The 19,272-nt window shown below is 38.4% G+C and overlaps 1 protein-coding gene across 3 annotated transcripts in view; it reads left to right on the forward strand.

The window, feature by feature from the left end:
• Positions 1 to 19,272, forward strand: part of TBC1D5 (TBC1 domain family member 5) — a 328,348-nt gene that overhangs the window by 291,235 nt on the left and 17,841 nt on the right. For all 3 annotated transcript variants that reach the window (XM_069772151.1, XM_069772135.1, XM_069772143.1), the window contains one exon: positions 8,320 to 8,419. In XM_069772151.1, coding sequence (XP_069628252.1) covers positions 8,320 to 8,419 — 100 coding nt within the window. The remainder of the gene's footprint in view (positions 1 to 8,319; positions 8,420 to 19,272) is intronic.

Here is a 19,272-nt window from a genome sequence, read left to right on the forward strand (position 1 = left end):
TTTACTCTGGGGAAATTTGCATAAAATTAAATGAGAAAGCAATTTATGCCATGCATCTGAACCTTGTTTGACATGTAAAATGCTACCAATATCCAAAAGGTATACTCTGTGAATATTTTATGAATAAGACTTAAGTACTGGTAAGACTCTTAGCAAGTCCCTGGCTTCAGGATTTCCTTGCATCGATCTCATTTTTCTCATTATTTTCCTCTAAATGTTTCAATACCTCATCAGAATTCTTTTCTAATTTGCCCTGCCAATTTGCCAAGAGCTCAGGGGATGTTTCCTTACTGCTCTTACTATGAATACTGAAAGAACTGAAAATGTTACCAGGCAAATTAGTATAGGAAAAGTCCAGGGACTATTAACTACAAGAAAAACCCACCTCTGGTTCAAGAAATCCCTGATCTGCAAATCTGTGTAGCTTGGGAGAGTATTCTGGGCAGTACCATTACATGTTTGTATCATGACATACCTTTTTCATTACACTTTACCCAACCCATCATTGGCCAGCATCAGACAAGACACCAGGAAGACTGGGCCGTTCCTCCCACACAGTTCTGTCACTTTTTGTGCTATGTTTTAAATTGCAGCATTATTGCTTGAGCACCTTAAATACCTTTAAATACTCTTCTCTGAAGATAGTTTCTTTTCCGCTGCATTTAACACTTGGTAGTGCTGCCGAATTAATTCATATTCAGGATTCAGCTTTAAGATGAATGGAGTTTTGCCGTTCTGAGAGTTCATGAATGAAGTGCTTGGACATATAATGTTGTAAGCCTTTGACAACAGAGTTTACTCTTCCTTGAGTTTCTACATGAGTAAAACAGACAAAAATACAATTTTTCTTTCATTTCCTGAACAGTAAAACTGAAAACTACATGGTATTATGAAAGAAAGAAAGAATGAATGAAAGAAAGAAAGAAAGAAAAAAAAAGAAAGAGAGAAAGATGTTACAGTCCTGATTTTGTGAGTTCATATTCCCTGTTTTCCATACTTCTGTGTTAAGCTACATGTCATGTATTTGGGAGAAAAATTGTTTAAACTGATAAAAACAAGGCTGAGAAAGAGTGGCTTCTTCCAAAACTATATTTCTTCAGACCTTGGCTTGTGTAGGATGCTAAATTCCAGTGCCCTTACCTATGTCCGCAAACCTTATTGCAGCTTGTAAAGCGATGAGCTGTAAAAGGATAGGATTACAATGTCAAAACTGTAAAACTTTCTGCAATCTGTTCTTGAAGGTGCTGGCCACTTTCAGTTAGTCACAGCTGGTTTTCTGAAACAGTAAAATGTGATGAAAAACGGGGTATGATAGAGGCATCGCTGATCTCATTATGAGCTCAGGAGAGAAGGAAGGATATAAAAAATTTATTTCCATAGCTGTCTTTGTAAAGGTGAGAAGATAGATGAAAGGAAAAGTAATAAAAAGAGAAGAGCGAGCTTTGGACAAATGGGGAGCACCAGAACTGTATAGACTGGGAAAAAAAAATAGCAAAGAAATGGCAAATAATTAATCATAAAGGAATTAGTTTTCATGGGAAAAGAAAAAGGGAAATGTAACAATCTAAGCAAAGTCCTGGATGTGGATAAGAAGAAAGACAAATATGAGAAACATAAATGTAAGTCAAGTTTTTTGCAGATTCAGTCTTGCCACAACAAGGAAAATAGTTGGAGATGTGTATATGGAGGCAGTCAAATAGAGTCTTGCTTTGACTGGAGACATAAATACTAGCCTGCTTTATATTGTTAGTGAAATGTAAATCAATGTGGCATCACAAATAATCCACTTTCTTTTCATTCTGTTATTCAATTCAAGATGTTACTGATTATCTTTAAGGCTCTACATCATCTGGAATGTGGAAGGTGTGGAAAAGTTTTTTGAGGACTCTGGGACTAAATTTTCAGAAAGTATTATTAAGTTGTTTTTCTGCAAGACTGCATCATTAAATTTGCACATCTTGGTCTGCCACATCTGATGCAGTGATTCCTTTGTTTGATTTGCTGCTTGATTTGTTTTTCTTCCTCATAATGCAGCTCCCAATATTAGAAAATGTTGCGCTTATATGCTTTATAGGACATGTTGTTCAGTAAGTTAACATTGATTTTTTATTTTGGTTAGTTATTTAAGTGATTGATTTTTATTTTGTGGTCAACTGGTTAACCTTTGAGAGCTGTGGCTGAATGAGTTTGAATCACTGTTCACATGTTTCTGGTACTGTGTGTGTCAGATCAGCTAAAAGGTCAGTTTCTCAAGGAAGCATAGACCATAATGTTTTTCCCTTGACTTACATTTGGCCTGTTTAAAAAAATTTTAAGTCTCTGTTCATGCATAAGAGAGATCAAATCAGCACTGCTATTTGTACACAAAATAAAAATCGTATCCAGGATACTCACTTTCTCAGCACAGTGAAACACAAAAGTTGGCACTTAGAGAAAAGCACAGTGAATACTGTCTGGACAAGAATCGAGAGCATCTGCACAATGCTGGCTATAAATCAGTTGTTGCGTCTATTACTGCTGAAGAATTTGACTTTAGAATACTGAAAAAAATTATCATTTTTTTCTGAGAGGCTTTGTGATTTTGCTGCTTACCTTCTCAAAACATAAAAACTTTCATAATTTGCAGAACAGTTTTAGAAAGATACTGTGGAAAGATTAGTCTTAGATATGTTGATTAGAAGAGACCTCTGCTCAAGGTGCTACTTGGAGCAGGACAGTCACTAATATTGGATTAAGTCAGTGACTTCAAACAGAAACTCTACCACTTCTATGAGTAACCTCGTCCAGTGCTGCACTGCTCTTCTAATGAAGAATGTTTTCCTAATGACCAATCTGAACCTCCCGAGGGGCAATTCTGGGCCGTGGTCCCTTCTATATCATCTGCCACGCCTGGGAAGAGTTTGAAGACATCTTTTTAGTTCCGTGTAGTTGCAGGCTCCCAGCAGATCCCCCTTAGGCTCCTCTTTGCCAAAATAAACAAGCCCAGCTCCCTCACCCTGTCCTCTAGACCTGTAACCATCATAGTAGCCCTGCGCTGGACCCTCTCCAGTTTCTCAACATCCTTCTTGAACTGGAGGCCCAAAACATTATTCAAGGTGAGGGCTCGCAAGCACTGAGTAGTGGGGGGCAATGACTTTCCTGGATCTGCTGACCACATTCCTCCTAGTGTAGCCCAGTGAACTGTTTACGTTATTTGTGGTAAGAGAACTTTATTAGTTTATAAACAACTCAGCAGCCACTGTAGCCTCCAGATCCTTTTCAGCAGGCCTGAAACATAGCAACTTCCTTCGCTGTCTGCACTGGTGCATTGGATGTTTTCTCCTCAGGTGCAGAATTTTGCACTTATTGAAGTTTCTGAAACAGAAACCTCAGAAAGGTTTCTTTTGCCTAGGCTTTGAGTGTTGCACGGTGTTTCTGAACTGAAGTTCTACCAATCAGCACGGCAGCCGCATCTCCTGATTTTACATCATCTGAAAATCTACTGAGTCTACATTCTGTCCCCTCATATGGGCTGTTGAAGATACTGAACAGTATCTTCAGAGCAGTCCATTGGTTACTGTGCTCATTTCCAACCAGCAACTTGACATCAAGACATTGACTCTACTCTTGGAGCTTGGGGGTCTGACCAATTTTCAGCCCACCTACAATCCTTTCCTTCAGCCCATACTTTGTCATATTATAAATGATGATGCTTTTGGAAATAAGTGTCAAAGTCTAACTAAAGTAAAAATATATTGCATTCACTCCTCTCCCTTCATCTGCGTGGCCAGTCATTTCATCATAGCAGACAACCAGATTGGTCAAGCATGCTTTGCTCTTGGTAAGTCCTTGTTGACTTTTCTCAATTATTGTCTTGTCCTTTACATGTTGGAAATTGATTCCAAGAGGACATGCTCTACAATTTTGCCAAGGACTAAGGTGAAGCCAACCATTGTATAGTTTCTTAGATCCTCCTTCTCACTTTTCTTTAATATGGTTGTAAAATTAACCTTTCTCCAGTCATCAAGGGTGTCCTGGAATAGCAGTGATTTTTCATGGATGATAGCCAGTGGTGCTGCAATCACATCGTCAGCTTTTTCAGCACCCATGGGTGTATCCCACGTGGCCCCATGTATTTGAACGCATACTGCTTCTTCAGGTATTCACCAACCTATTGCCCGCCCCCACTCTTAGCTACCCCTCTCCTTCCCAAACTGTACATGCAGAGGTCTGGGAGCAGGCTTGGCCTAAAAAGTGAAAGGCAAAAATGGTATGGAGTGCTGCAGCTTTTTCTGTATCATTGTCGTGGTTTAACCCCAGCCAGCAACTAAGCACCACGCAGCCGCTCACTCACTCCCCCCCCATCCAGTGGGATGGGGGAGAAAATCAGGAAAAGAAGTAAAACTCCTGGGTTGAGATAAGAACGGTTTAATAGAACAGAAAAGAAGAAACTAATAAAGATAACACTAATAAAATGACAACAGTAGTAATAAAAGGATTGAAATGTACAAATGATGCACAGGGCAATTGCTCACCACCTGCCGACCAACACCCAGCCAGTCCCCAAGCCGCGAATCCCTGCCCCCACTTCCCAGTTCCTAAACTAGATGGGACGTCCCATGGTATGGAATACACTGTTGGCCAGTTTGGGTCAGGTGCCCTGGCTGGGCATGAGAAGCTGAAAAATCCTTGACTATAGTCTAAACACTACTGAGCAACAACTGAAAACATCAGTGTTATCAACATTCTTCACATACTGAACTCAAAACACAGCACTGTACCAGCTACTAGGGAGACAGTTAACTCTATCCCAGCTGAAACCAGGACAATCATCTATCATTATCTTACCTCCCCTAGTAAGGAATAGACCTACATTTTCTTTGAACCTCCTTTTGCTGCTCTTGTACTTGTAAAATTCCTTCTTGTTACCCTTTAATGTCCTCCATTAATTTTAGTTCCATCTGGGTTTTGTCCTTCCTAGTTTTGTTCTTGTGCCCAAACAATGGTTGTGTGCTTGTCTTTTGTTTCCTGTCATTGTTTCTACATATCTGCTCTCCATTTCCACCATTTCCATCTTCATATGTGCTTTTCCCATTTTAGTTCATTAAGAAGCTCCTTACTCACCCAAGTGGACCTTCTGCATACCTTGTCCATATATGCTGCTTCCTCATGTGTTTTGGGTTAGGTCCCTGTTCTATGAGAAAGTCCTCCGCACTCGATGAGCAAGTCTGTTCACAAAGATGTTCTTGCCTGTCTTTGGCAGGTAGACCTATTCCCTAGGTTGTCTTTCCTCCTCAAATTGGGTGCCACAAGCAAAATAGTTGAAGCCCAGCTAGTGCCACCAAATATGTAGCCATATGTGGTCTGCGGGATACATCTGCTGCTATCCAGGCTTTTCCCTTTTGCCATAGGATTAACGAGAAACACTACCAGGATTCCTGTTCCCTTCACCCTTGCTAAGGAGCCCTACAGTCCCTTTTGAACTGAAATGGTTTCACATCACCATGTCATCGGTGTATGCATGAATAAGCAGAAAAAAAATCGGAACATTAGGTGACCCCAAGCAGTCTTTCGGCAACACCACAGATTGAGGCTCCATCCAAGCAAGAAACCTCCCTAGCTGATGAGTCTGGCTGGAAGAGAGTCACCAACCGCTCACTGTCACTCATCACTTTCTCTTGGTAGTGCTCTGATACAGCGTCCAACCTGGATTCTTCCTTTGAGGGAGCTTGTTCTTCCCCTCTGCTGCCTGGGCTGTGCACCACTGGGCAGCCCTCCTGCTGGCCAGAAGTCACAAGCTTCCAGTTTCCACCCCCTTAGGAGTGCATGTCTTCTTCCCACTGCATCTTGCCTCAGTTGTACCTTCCCCATCTGTTGCATAAGCTTTTACACCTTGAAAGATCCTGTCAGTCACCCCCGATGCAATGAAACACACTTGCCACCTCTTGCAGCTTCTCAGCTGCTGCTGCGGTGACTGCAACAGAGCAAACCTCCCTCCAGGGAGGTCACCCTCAGGGGTCCTTGTGCACAGAGGTTGCCACAGCACTGCTGGTGACGGCAGGGGCAGGGCTTATGTCTTGTAGCAAGTCATCACCGTTTGGGTGTTGTCTTCTTATGCAAACAGCACATCTGGGTGTCTCGTGTGTCAAGTGCCAAGTTAACCGTCTTGCTTATTTGCACATCCCGCTGGCAGCGTTCCTTGGTGCCCTTCCTGAGGGTGCCAGAGCAGTCAGGAACGCCAAGTGCATTCACTCAGCCTTGTGCAAGATTTCCCACTTGGCAGAAAACCTCTTGCACTGCCTGTGAGTTCCCAGCCACAGCACCCTCCTTTGTGAGTGCTGGGTATGCTGAACGTTTCTGGCCCCCATGCTGGATCCTAATGAGCTGAAAGAACGGTGTTCACTCAGCACAGGTCTCCCTTGCCAAATGGAGAGGTACTGTTGTACAGTTGAAAAGGTTAGTTTCAGAATCTGCCCAAGTGATAGAGCTGTCTAAAAGCATTTTAAAATCAACTTACTGCAGTTCTGATCTGTGAATAAGAAAAAATAGTCTTGGAAACATGGAAATACTTATTACCAGAAGTTAAATTTGCTTATTCACTTGTAGGAGATAAACTGGGTTTCAATTACTGGCTAATGACTTAAGAATTTGATTGTTATTTTATGGTAAAATACTCAAATATTGTCACCTTTCCCTATCTTACAGCTGCACTTGCAATGCACTGGGAATTTAAAATTTATGGTAGATTATCTCTTGCAATCACTAGCCGTATGCACTAGGAAAAGGTCTTCTTTAAGGGACAGTGCTTGAATAGAAATAGCAGTGCAGATGATAGACTTGTATAGGCTGTGACAGAACTGCAGACTTCGAAAGGGGTTAGTCTTTCAGCAACTATAAGTTGGCAATATAAAATCAATTCCATTGAGGCTTAAGTGGTCAAAGTATAAGGTTGAGTAAAATAAAGTAAGGGCATATTAATTTAAGGAAATAGCAAAGAAAAAATGTTTAATGTGTGTAGATTGTAAGTGTGACAAAAAAGTTATATTGGTAGATCTTGCAAGATGCTACTGTTAAATTTCTTTTTCTTGATCAATTGCTTTTGGATATATGCTATATTAGTGCAAAGTTTCCTTTGCTTGGCTCTGACTCAGTTTCTAATGGAAATTAAGATCACTTGTACCTTTAAATCATGAATGATTCATTCTCTTTGTTCTTGCTGATCAGTTTTGGATTTTATTAATTTGAAAAGTAATTCATACAGTAATGTTCAGCAATCTCCATCAAACAAGTATGATAGAACTGCAAAACTCCTAAGAAAAAGCCAGGAAGCTAAAAAGTTACTTTGCCTTTATCTGCTTGAATTAAATTGCATACTTAAACAAACAAAAAACTGCTTAATACTGTATGTGACTAAGCTTTGAAGGAATTTTTCTAAAGGAATAGTGAACTTCCACCTGCAGTATGGTCTTCGAAGTCAAGACTGGATGCATTTGTAAACTGGCAAAGAAAGGAGTCCAAAGATGAGTTCTTTGGCTGAGGTAGTTCCCATTGCTTACACAGGGCATGTGGCTAGATAATAGTGCTTCTCCCGGGCCTTAAAATCAAGAATCTTTTTTTTTAATTAATATTTTAAATTACACTTGATGCATATTTATTAAACATAACCTAATAATTTAGAGTTAGCGCTTTATAATATGTGAGTTGAAAATAGTTTTCACCTAAATCTTGTATAAGACATTGTGTGGAATTGCAGTTGGCTGTGCAGTTTTTTTATACAGATAGAGCATGATGTGTTACAGAAATGAATATGCCAAAATACATGGTAGTAATGCATCCTTGAGGTATGGTATTAGGTCTCATGAAATACATGCCTTGAAATAAAAAAAGGGAATTTTTCTGAGGTTTCAAAGGAATTGCTGTGGAAATTACTCTGCCAGAAATGAAAATTTTTCTCAATTGGTGAGTTTTTTCACCCATTGCTGTGGTACTGTGTTTGCAGAAGCAAAACCAGGTAGCTAATCTGTAAAAGAAATATGAATTGTTAACCTTTCTTGGATCAACATAGGCAGATTTTTATTAGACTTCTTACAAGGTAAACGGGTAGTGTTAATAAATGCTGAAACATTAAAACCGAACCCTTTTTCAATGAAATGACAAAAGAATTTAAAGGTCTTTTGATAAATACAGTTGGAAGGTGATTCTCTTTATTTCCAAAATTTTCTCAAGAGCAAAGGAATAGGAAAAACTAGAAGATATATAAGCATGTCAAGGGTTAGCTTACCAATTTTACTGTGCATCATAAAAAGGTGGGTTTTAATGCTAATAACCTCTTAATTGCAGGAGGAGGAATTGGAGGCCCAGATTTCATTTCTACAAGGACAACTAAATGACTTGGAAGCCATGTGCAAATATTGCGCAAAGATGATGAACACACATCTTGGTAAGTGCAGTACCCTGTATTAACCTGTAAATCTTTGCAAAGGCTTTTTTCATGTTTGTATTAGAACTAAAATAATATTTATGTAGTACAGTGCATATTATTTTATAAGCCATGAAGAAAATTGAATTGATGTACCCAGTTGTTCTATCAGATGCTGCCAAACACTGTATCTTTTTACTGTCATACTTTTAAACTTGGGAGTATGATAGCCACTGATGAAGTTAAAAAAATGTAGAGGCATTTTGGCACAGATGCCCTTTGTCTGTTCCTAAGATTTCTTGTATTGTAAGAGACATGCTGGAGCTCACAGCATGTGAGCTTACACTTTTTAAGCCCATATGCAGTTCAACAGTCCCAGAATGATACTTGATGCATGCAGTGATAGTTGCATAAAATTCATAATGCTTTCATTAAATGTAGCATCTTCACAGTCTATGCTGATCACCTTCAGTATGTAAAAATGTGTTACTATAGGCTGGCTAGTTTGTAATACTTCACTCAGACCAGGAGAAATATAGTAAGATAGAAGTCAGTACATTGGGAACAGAATCAGCAAAGACTCCAATCTAAAATTCGACTTAGATATTGCCAAGACAAATCAGAGAAAGTAAACAAAAAGCTTAAATCAATTCAGGTGTAAATATGCTTAGCTATGCTTTGATAAAAGCAGAATTTTTAAACTGTTGAACTGAACTCCAAAAGTTAGTATATTTAGTTATGTGAAAAAGCTCTGTTGTTAAAAAATCAGGGCACAACTGCATTGATTTTAAGGTTTATTTGCGGCCTGCAACATCTGAGCAAAATAAATTAAAGGTGAATATTTCAGTGGGTAGAACTAAGTATATGATACCTAAGTTTGCCAGGTCAAAAAGATCAGATGTGAAAGCTACATTATACTTGTATTTTCATTTTCTTTTATGTGAGTGTTTTAGTAGCCACTGTTATGAGCCTAGGAAAAGCTATAAATACTGTGTTATTTGAAAGTTTGGAATCACAGCCTTCAAAAGCCAAGTGTAAACCTCTAACCCCAACAGCTTTAGTCAGATATATTGTATTGCTTCTGTGAGGGCACATGAGCAATGATGACACTTGAAGCAAGCAAAAGGGATAAATTATTACTACTGAAATGATGGGCAAAAGATTACTGTGTCAAGAAGAAAAGCTGAAGTTTCTTTCCTTTAGAAAACAAGACGAGGGCTGCTTAGCCGGGGTATCAGTTCAAGTACAAGCATAAGCATTTCACCAGCTATGGCTCTGGACTAGAGACCAGAATAAGCCCAGACAAAGATACTTGAAGGAGTCTGCTTTTCAGCACTGCATCCATGAAATGAAAGCAAAAGATTTATGATAATATCCAGGTGATAAATTCTTTTCCCCAAATACATTAGAAGCGAAAACATTTAAGGCCCGTAGTCTCCCGGCAGCATTGTGGAGCAGTTTGTTACCCTCGCAGGACAGGGAAGGCCATCGCCTATACAGCTTTGGCTGCAGGGCTGCATCGGGTGCATCGTGGCACCCCTGCAGCGCTCTCAGAGCCTTCCAGCCTAGTTTCTTCTAAGTCCCACTCCCTGTACTTCTTCACAATATTCCTGAGTGTCTTGTCAACATCATGGGCTATTAACTTTGTAAATTTGGATTGCACTGATGTGTTTAAAGCCTGAGATACCACCAACCTTCACAGCTTCTGCGCTTGTAGCAAACTGATGAGGTTGGGTATCCCCAAATCAGCCAGCAGATGATCCACGGGAAGGCAGGAAAAAAACCACCAGGATTCTTGCTGGTCTGACCTGTGCAAAATCCCTTCTGACCTGAAATCTGTCTGTCACGTTCATCCTGGTGATCTGAGCAGCACACGCCATCAGGCTGTCCAAGGAAATGGATTCTCTATAACATCATGGAATACCCCCCCAGAATTTTCTCCAGTGTCCATCCACTGCTCGGGGCTGCAGGGAATGGCAGCAAAATAAAACTCAGAGCATATCTGGTCATTTCAGGGTTAAGGGAAAAGTTAGCGGGGGCTGCTACTGCACCTGGTCTGATTCTCCCCCAGGTATCTCTTAGCCATGAAAATTGCTTCAATTCAGAGACTGCAGAGCAGATGAATTATATCGCTCCTCCTGTAATCTGTCGGGACACTTAACTTAAAGGATATTACTTCTTCCTGTGAGGCTGAATTTTTCTGACTTCATCATCCAGCTTTTGGCTCTTGTAGCATTCTTGCTGGCAAGGTTGAAAATCTTCATTTAACTAACTTACCTATACACAGTGATTAAGTAATCTCCCAACACTGTCTTTGCTAGGTAGGACACTTTAAGATTCATTTTATATGGGTTGCTTTTTAGACCCGCTCATTTTTGTGGTCTTCCTTTGAATTCTTCAGGGTTTTCATACGCCTTTTGAAGTGGGTTAATCAGATCAGGATATGCTGTACCAGCACTGGGCTCAGCAAAGTGGTTACTTGGCAAAGGCAAGGTCACCTCTCTACTCTTATGTGGTATTCCTCTTTTTAAACATTTTTAATGCAGCATCACATTACTGCTCTTTCATACAGTGATAGGTTGAGGTGATAATCCATTATGACCTTTAAAATTTGGTGAATCACAGCTTTCTAAACAGAAGATTTTATCCTGTAGGTAAATTCAGGAAATGTTTATTTCTGTATGTGTTCTTTGCATTCGATTATATTAAAATTCACTTCTTGTCATTTGGCTTTTTAACTGAACAATGCAGGTAACTAACTGCAATGTACTCTGTTTTCTTCTACCACTCCAACTGCAGACTTAGCCATCATACATTTAATAGTTGTCTAAATTATTGATAAAAACATACAGATATGTAAAATTTGAGGAGCCTTCCAGAACTAATTCCCTCAAGAAAGAGTTAGACAACATTTTAAAGAATTATCAATAAGTCAGTTTTTAGTCTAAGGCCTGCCTTTTAAATTTGATAAGGTTTAAGATTCTTATTTTTAAATATGCCACATTTTTTTAGATTGACATTTTAAAGTTTTTTCAGACATTATTACTCAACCAATATTCTTTTTTCCTGTATTGACTGCGTTATATTTGCAGGTCACTTTTTAACAAAACAATATTAATTGAAGCTTATAAAAATGCATATCCAGTGACCATTCACAACAGAATTATTTAATTGGGACTATAAATCAGAATGTCAAACAATTATAGAATGTTCTTTTAGTGGTTTCCAGTCAGAATTTTTTGGCCATCTTTTCTCAGGTTCTTTCCCTTCCAAGGGGGATCCTGATGACAGTCAGGGGCAGTTACTTCATGACAGAGATGTTGTGTTGTAGCTCAGAAATGATCAAAATAACCATGAAGTCATCTATTCTGTTTTGAATCCCTAGTTATTTATAATCTATTTATATCAACTCCAGTTATACCAAGTATATTTTCATATGATGTCTTTTTAGAAAATAATTTTGTTTAATTAAAAACTTGGGCAGAATTCTTCTCTTTGCCATATAATGATATCACATTTCTTTACCATGAACATTGTATTTCTGTAAGTTTCATCAGATATCTGCTAACACTGCATTTTCTTTACATAGAGCATGAGGAAAGACCAGAGGGATAGAACAGCAGTTTTTATTTTGTTCATATATTCAAAGATGCTTTCATTAAATGTTTATCTCCTTCCGTAAATAAACCACACAGTGTACCACACAGCAACGACATAATTAACTGCTTGTAATATCAGGGGATGTTACCATGGGAATGAATGATGGTTCTAAAATATTACTACTTAGCGCTACGTGTGGAAATTAGAAATAGGTCTTTGATTATGAAACCGGAGGAAAGCCATTCTGTGATCTTTGTGTCCTTCTTAGGGCTGTGCATTAGAAAGAGCTTTAAGAACTGCTAGGGTGGAATGCCTTTTAATGCCTCCAAGGACAAACGTTGAAATTTTTATATGTAAAAGGGACAGATAGGAAGGCAGATTTTACTTCTGTTCCCACCCTTTTTCACAAGCTCATCATGGCTTTCAAAAAAAAATTTAAAAAATCCTGAGTTCAGTTTTTCCATTAATGAAATGAAGACACATCCAATCTTGTAAGCCTGTCCTGCGGCTTTGTTCACAATATAAATGCAGAATATTACTCAGCTGATAGTGAAAAAGTATAGTTGCCATAGCTATTACTGCTCCAGCATCATCAGAGATGCATTTTCTTGATGTTACTTTTTCACATACACTGGCCTTTTTCAGGAAATAATATTGTCCCTGGTGCATTCAGTAATATGGTAATGTTCTTCAGCATTTTTCTTTCTGTGAGGTACTTCTCTGTTAGTGCACATAAATACCTCAAGGCTCAATGATTCAGAAAGCCATAATATACCAGTTAAGTATTACAATATTATAACCTGTCATAATGTTATTTACTTTTTGAAGATTTTTTTATTGTTTCCTCCCTTCTTTCACTATGTGGAAATAAAAGCATCAAGCTAGCAAGTGCATTCAGAATAATGTTTTCCCTGGTAAATGTGACCTCTGTCTGATGTCTTAGAGCAGATCATGAATAATTTGTCTAAGAGGCATGCACTCAAACATCACTCAAAAAGCCCCATGGTATCTGCTGGAAGGCTCCTCACTTCTCCTTCACATTTGACATGGAACTGAGTTAGAGGTATTAGTTCAACATGAAGTCAATCTGGAGGGTCTCAAAGAGCAAAGCTTCATTATGGCCCAGGCTCAGGACAGCACAGCACTGTTAAATGGCAGTTCAAGTGATACCAGTTAATGACACTGCCATCTGACACCATATGCTATTCTAGTAGCTTTAGGGTTTGGACCATGTCGGCACTGGCCCAGGATTAAGGCACAGCCTCTTAACAAAAAGTAAATGAAAACCCTGGAGAGCTATCAATCCTCCATAGGCTAGTACTAATATGAGAGATTGTGAAGGATGTTTGTAAGCTTGCCAGTTTTGTTCCAGAGAGAAGAGCGCTGAATTTTAGAATGTCATCTGTTTATAACGAAAAGGAACCAATCCATCACTGTTCTCTTAAGACAGAAGAACCTACCATTTTTTTCCAACAGAGGCATAGTTTCAGACCTCCAAGTGTGTGAAAGTTTACCAAATAATTACACATGTAGTACAGGAAGTCCTTTTCATGAGAGGCAATTTAAAGGAACATTGGTTCAGTATTAACTTGGATATGGGGATCTTTATATAGAAACTATTCTTTTTTGATGGGCAATTTATCAGCTTATGAAAGTAGAGAAACTAAGGTCATTCCACGCTTGCTTTTGCTTAAGGGCAGCACTATGTAAATGCAGAAGGTTGCTTCCTCATCTAGCTGAGATTCAGCAGCAATTTAGCTGCTTTCTCACAGCACAGAACCTCAGCTAATAAGCCCTGCGGATTCATACCAGCTCCACAAAGAGTTAGCTCACAGAGTTCAGCACAACACCCTAGAAATATGCGCAAAGGTACCCAATTACACAGAAAAAACATAAGTCTGCCTGGTTTTATTAACTTCATCTTCATACTGGTACTGCTAAACTTGAGCCAGCTGCTAGAGAGATATTCAGGTGGGTCTCAGAAATACGTTGCTCAGTATCCAGGTTTTTCAATCACTTCTTGTCTTGGAGGCAACATCACAAAAACCTCTCGGCTCTGACCTGCATCTAGTAAGTTTATGCTTAAGCATGCTGGCTCCGCTAAGCCAAAGCAAATAAATCCTTCCCTGAGCTACCCATACGGGGCTGGTTGGCTTCTCCTTATAGTGCATTTTCTAATGTGACTTCGCTATCTGTAAGATGTCCTTCACCAGTATTCTGGTACATCTCTGCCCCTCCAGTGTGGATTATGGAAGGGATGTGGAAAAGTGAAGTTTTCATCCCCCATTCTTCTAAACACCAGCAGCATTCTGCCACTAGAATTACATGTCAGCTCTTGGCTTTCATAGGTAGCCTGTAGATAACTGTACATATTTACAAAATGCCAAGAAGTTATGGCATCACAGTAACAAAAAAAAAAAAAAAAAAAGAAAGCTAGTCTTTTGAGAGTTCTTTGGATGGGATCACAGGATGTGTCCCTGCCACAGCCACTTACACTTACACTGCCTGACATCTCCCCGACAAATATTATTTGGAAGACTTATTAAACACAGTTCAAAGCCACCTTTTCACTGTGATTATTGCAAACACCATGGGCAAGGAAAGAAAAATACAAAAATAGAGGAATAAAAACTTACAGGATATAGTTGCCAGTATAATTTTAGTTATTGTGTGAAATAGCACCTTTAAAGGCTTAATTAGACTGACTTCATCCATCCCTCTTTTAACAGTCCATGCAACTGTTACAAGGATGCATTTCATTATAAGGATCATTTGCAGCGGGGCAGGGAGAGTAGAAAGTTCACTTAATTGCTTATTATTTAGGGGCTGATATATCACCCAATATAGATCTGGATGCAGTACTTGTTAAATGTGTGCAAGATAGTACTGAATTCTTGTTTTATGTATCATGTGATGAGATGAAAGGTTATGACATTTCTGTAAGGATAAAATGAAATGGAAATTATTCTGCTGCCCTGGGTTGAAATGAAACACTTTAGCATTTGTTGAGGAAGTAAGTGCATTAAATGAGTTCTCTTATGCTTGGGACATAAATAAAATAATCCATAGTCTGTAAACCCAGTGTGATTAGAAATGTTCTAAGGAGATTGCTCCTTTGGGTAGGTATAATGATGTAAAATAACCTATAAAAACAGCTTATAAATAAAGAACATTAACAAATTTACTGAAATGAATACAGGAATGGTTACTGGGAAACAAATATTTGTTGTATAGCATGACTTTCAGACTCTCACTTCTGGTCATGAGATATATATATAGATAGATAGATAGATAGATAGATATATGTAGGAAGAATAAAAGTGTAATTCTTCATGCCCCATGAATTTTAACCACCTTTTTGTCCCTTGAGCATAACTCTTAAGGTCAAAAACACACAGTTCAACTGATAGACAGCTACTTTCTTTCTACAGCTGTGCCAGTCCTGAAAGTCCAACTGTGCTAGACACCTACAGATGCTTTCATCCTGGTAGTCTGTATGAAAAGGAAAAGATTAAAATAATGAAGCTTATGCACCCCATCATCACTTAATTAACAGCTTTCCCTGAAACTTTCAGTGAATTCCTGTTACAATGTTTACTTCCACTGGCCTCTTGCTTCCTTCCATTTGTGTGGTGAACATCTCCCTGCTGCTGACAATCCACCCTTTCCTTCCCAGCATCTCTTAGGCATTGGTTTATCTTCTGATGTCAGCTTTAGAGGAATAAAACCTTGGCAGAAGCTAAATTCTGGCATGGCCGAATTGTTAATTTCCCATTATTTCCAAGAAGATCTTTGGCACTATCGTAGCTGAACCTTACCATAGTCACTGATTTGCTTATTATTATATTCCTCAAGATCCACCTTTAGTTTAAATCATTATAGCTATATTGTAACCAACCAGGTGAGCAGGAGCACGTGTGATACGTTCCTTCACTCTTCACACTTTGTTCAGCTTGTCATGGTTGCCTGTCACGTTCAGAATACATGGCAGCATTAAAGGAAGGGCACAGAGCTACGTGAATGATTCCAGACAACTGTTTTCACTGAAGAGGACTGCAGTAGGCAGAGGGACTAGGTGACATGGAAAAGTCCCCATCTTCGGAACAGAGCAGCAGCCTGACTCTAAACTGTACAGAGGTAGCAAACAGAAAATCAGTACATTTATCAAACCTGTGCAAGACATTCAGAAGTGCAGGCAACAAAATTAATGCAAACAGAGGAAAACTGCTTTTCTTTAACATGCGTTTCTGATTATTTTTATTAATGTGAATGTAACCACACTTCACAGCTTGGGTTGACTTGCTTTTCAATTATAACCCAGGCACAAATCCAGCACTACTGTCAGTAATCCACTGCTAAGGACTTCTGAATCAGTGATACAAATATGTCTCAGGGCTTGCAGTATCTCTGTTTTTTTTAAACCAGTTTAGGTCAAAGTCTCTCCTAAGAGGCAAAACAGTTTCATGTGCAACACTGGACACTACTGAATGGATGTACTGTACATTTCATTCATTTCTGACATCTGACTTCTCAGGCAATGAAATAGAAATTGCAGTTGTCTTACCCAGAACTGAAATACACTCCATGGATACTTTAAAAAGTCTGTAATAGTGTGACACTGATTTTAGGAGTACTGCCCCATGTCCTCATGGCACATTTGACCCTAGTATGTTCTTCTGTAACAAAAATGCCATAGGTTAGAAACAAAAGTTTGTAATGAACAGAGAGAATATAGTTAATACACTGAGATTTCTTCAATGAGGGAATAATCACAGGGTAATCATAAAAGTCTCAAAAAATTACCAAAAAAAAGTTATACGTGTGAGTGATTAACACAAACTAGTTTGAATGATACAGTGAGATTTATAAATCAGCCCCATTCCTTCTTCCCTGACTCCTGGAGATGGCACTTCAAATAGGTGTCTTTGCTATATCAACTTGTATCCTTAAAGAGAACTGAAAAGTCCTATAGCTGTAGTCAGGATCCATAATTTCTTTGTATACACTGCTTGAAAATTGAAAGCAGCTGTTTCAAACTGCATGTTCCTTCCTAATAAAGAATAGTCTTCGGTTTTGATGCTTTAGCTTTTCTTCCAGGTTAGCATAGCTGTGGGAAACATACTATTTACTAAGCAGCAGCCACAATAATTACATCAGTAACGTGTGTTGGATGTATATACTATCTATCTCCTGTGTCAGTATCAGTTGTCTTCATTGATGTTCAGTTCACCTCAGAAGAAACAACTATCCAAGACTTAAATTATGAGTACTCTGTAGATTTCAATCTGAAAGAAGTTGCAACATCCTTTTTTTCCTGACTGGCAGCACAATTTCACCAGCTTCATAGCACAGAAAACTGTGGATGTTTTTTAATTGAGAAATGTAAACTAACCTTTTGCATGCAATGTTTTAACCAATAATTATCCAGTGTATTGCTATTTACATAGGCAAAACTTGCACAGACTAAAATTGACATACACCCTCAATACAAGTTATTCAGTTATGGTTATTAAATATCAATTAACCAGGTAAATATTTAAACAATTTAATGCTGATGTACCTGATCCAAAATGTAGAATTTTTCTGAGGAGTTAATGTACATTCTTTGACCCTCAATCTTTCAAGAATAAAGTATGCAACAGTAGCCTTTTGTAATAAAGTCTTTACAGTGGAAAAGAGCATAAAATGCAACAAGGTATACTTCTCTTGCACATAGAAATAACCAGATGCATAATGCTTTGACATCACACGAGTTTCTCCACACAGGTCAAACACTAAAACTAACTGGAATGAAATAATTTGTATGCTTAATTGTTTCCATAATTCCTCACCGTTAAGCAATGAGGTTGACAGAGCAGTAGAAACTAATAACTGCAACAGTGTTTTTCATACAGATGAGGAAAACTCCAAACAATGATGAATTAAAGGAAAATACATGGTGATACATTCAGAAGTATTTATTAACACAGGTTGAGATAATATCATAATTCTATACTGGAGAAAATGATCTCATAGAGAACTTAAAAAACGGTTTTCAGTTTGTTGTCATTTATTCTATATATGACATACATCATAGAAAATCCCTTAAGAATGTTTTAAATGGAATTTCAGGCATTTATGGATGTTTGCTTTCAAAACTCTCAATCTATCCAGGTTTTTATGTAGCATTTACTGCAACAGTATTTGAGTAAATCATTCTGCTCATAAAATCAGAAACTGGTTTAATGAGTTCAGCCATACAACAAGTAGAAAACCTTATATTTTTGGAATCTCTACATGATCTACAATAACTGTCTTTTACACAACCATAGCAATTTTAAGGTGTAATGTCTGCAATCTGTTGCAGTATGAAGTGTTTAGATGATAAGGAAGTGAAAACATATAGTTTCCCCTTAGGAAAGGTTTCAATTTCTTATGGCTATTAAGTTTGTCACTTACACAGAACAAATTCTCATTTGCTTGTCACTTCACACCAGAGTAATTTTTCTATTTCTAGTGAATGTAAACAGCAACAGGAAGAGAACAATTCTGCAGGAGAAGAGAGAGTAAAAACCTTGCTTTGAACTTTAAGAAAAATAAGTTGCTTGGAGGTGCTCAGAGGCTGGTGGTCCTAGTAGGTGTTTGTAGTCATGGGTAAAGAGTTTTAGTGAGCAGAATGGAGATGGGGGAATATGGAGCACATGATAGCTACTACACAAGTGTCATTTGTCTTAACAATGATCAGCACTGTACATTCATGTGAGGAGTGTGGGATGGTACCATCTATCATGACCATCAGGGCCAAAATTTCTCAAAAAAAATTAGCCCTTCATAGGAAGAGCACGCTCTCCCATGGGAGGCACAGTGACTGTGCTCTTTTATATTCTCTTTGAAAGCACAGGATGCCTGGGAATACACTTTTCTCCTGGTAACATAGACATAAGGTATATGTGAAACATAGTTTTCTTATCGTTTGTAAATTAGAGTTCATAGTTAAGAGTTGATCTTGCCTTTGACCAAGGGATGGACAAAATGACTTCATGACCCTACCAACCTCATTTTCTGTACGTCTGCGATTCTGTGCATTGCTATGAGTTGATGGTTGGTGACTTTTTACCACATATTTCTCTGCCATCACAATTACCACACATTAAATATTGATAAAGTGTTGGTGCTCCACACATGGCACATGAATCAGAAGTATATACTATATAAATACATAATTTAGATTAAAATAAATGTTTTAAAGAATGCAATACTTCACAAAGAATTTAATACTTCAGATCTTTAAGATC

This window comes from Haliaeetus albicilla, chromosome 2 (genome assembly GCF_947461875.1).
Source record: "Haliaeetus albicilla chromosome 2, bHalAlb1.1, whole genome shotgun sequence".
Classification (NCBI taxonomy): Eukaryota; Metazoa; Chordata; class Aves; order Accipitriformes; family Accipitridae; genus Haliaeetus; species Haliaeetus albicilla.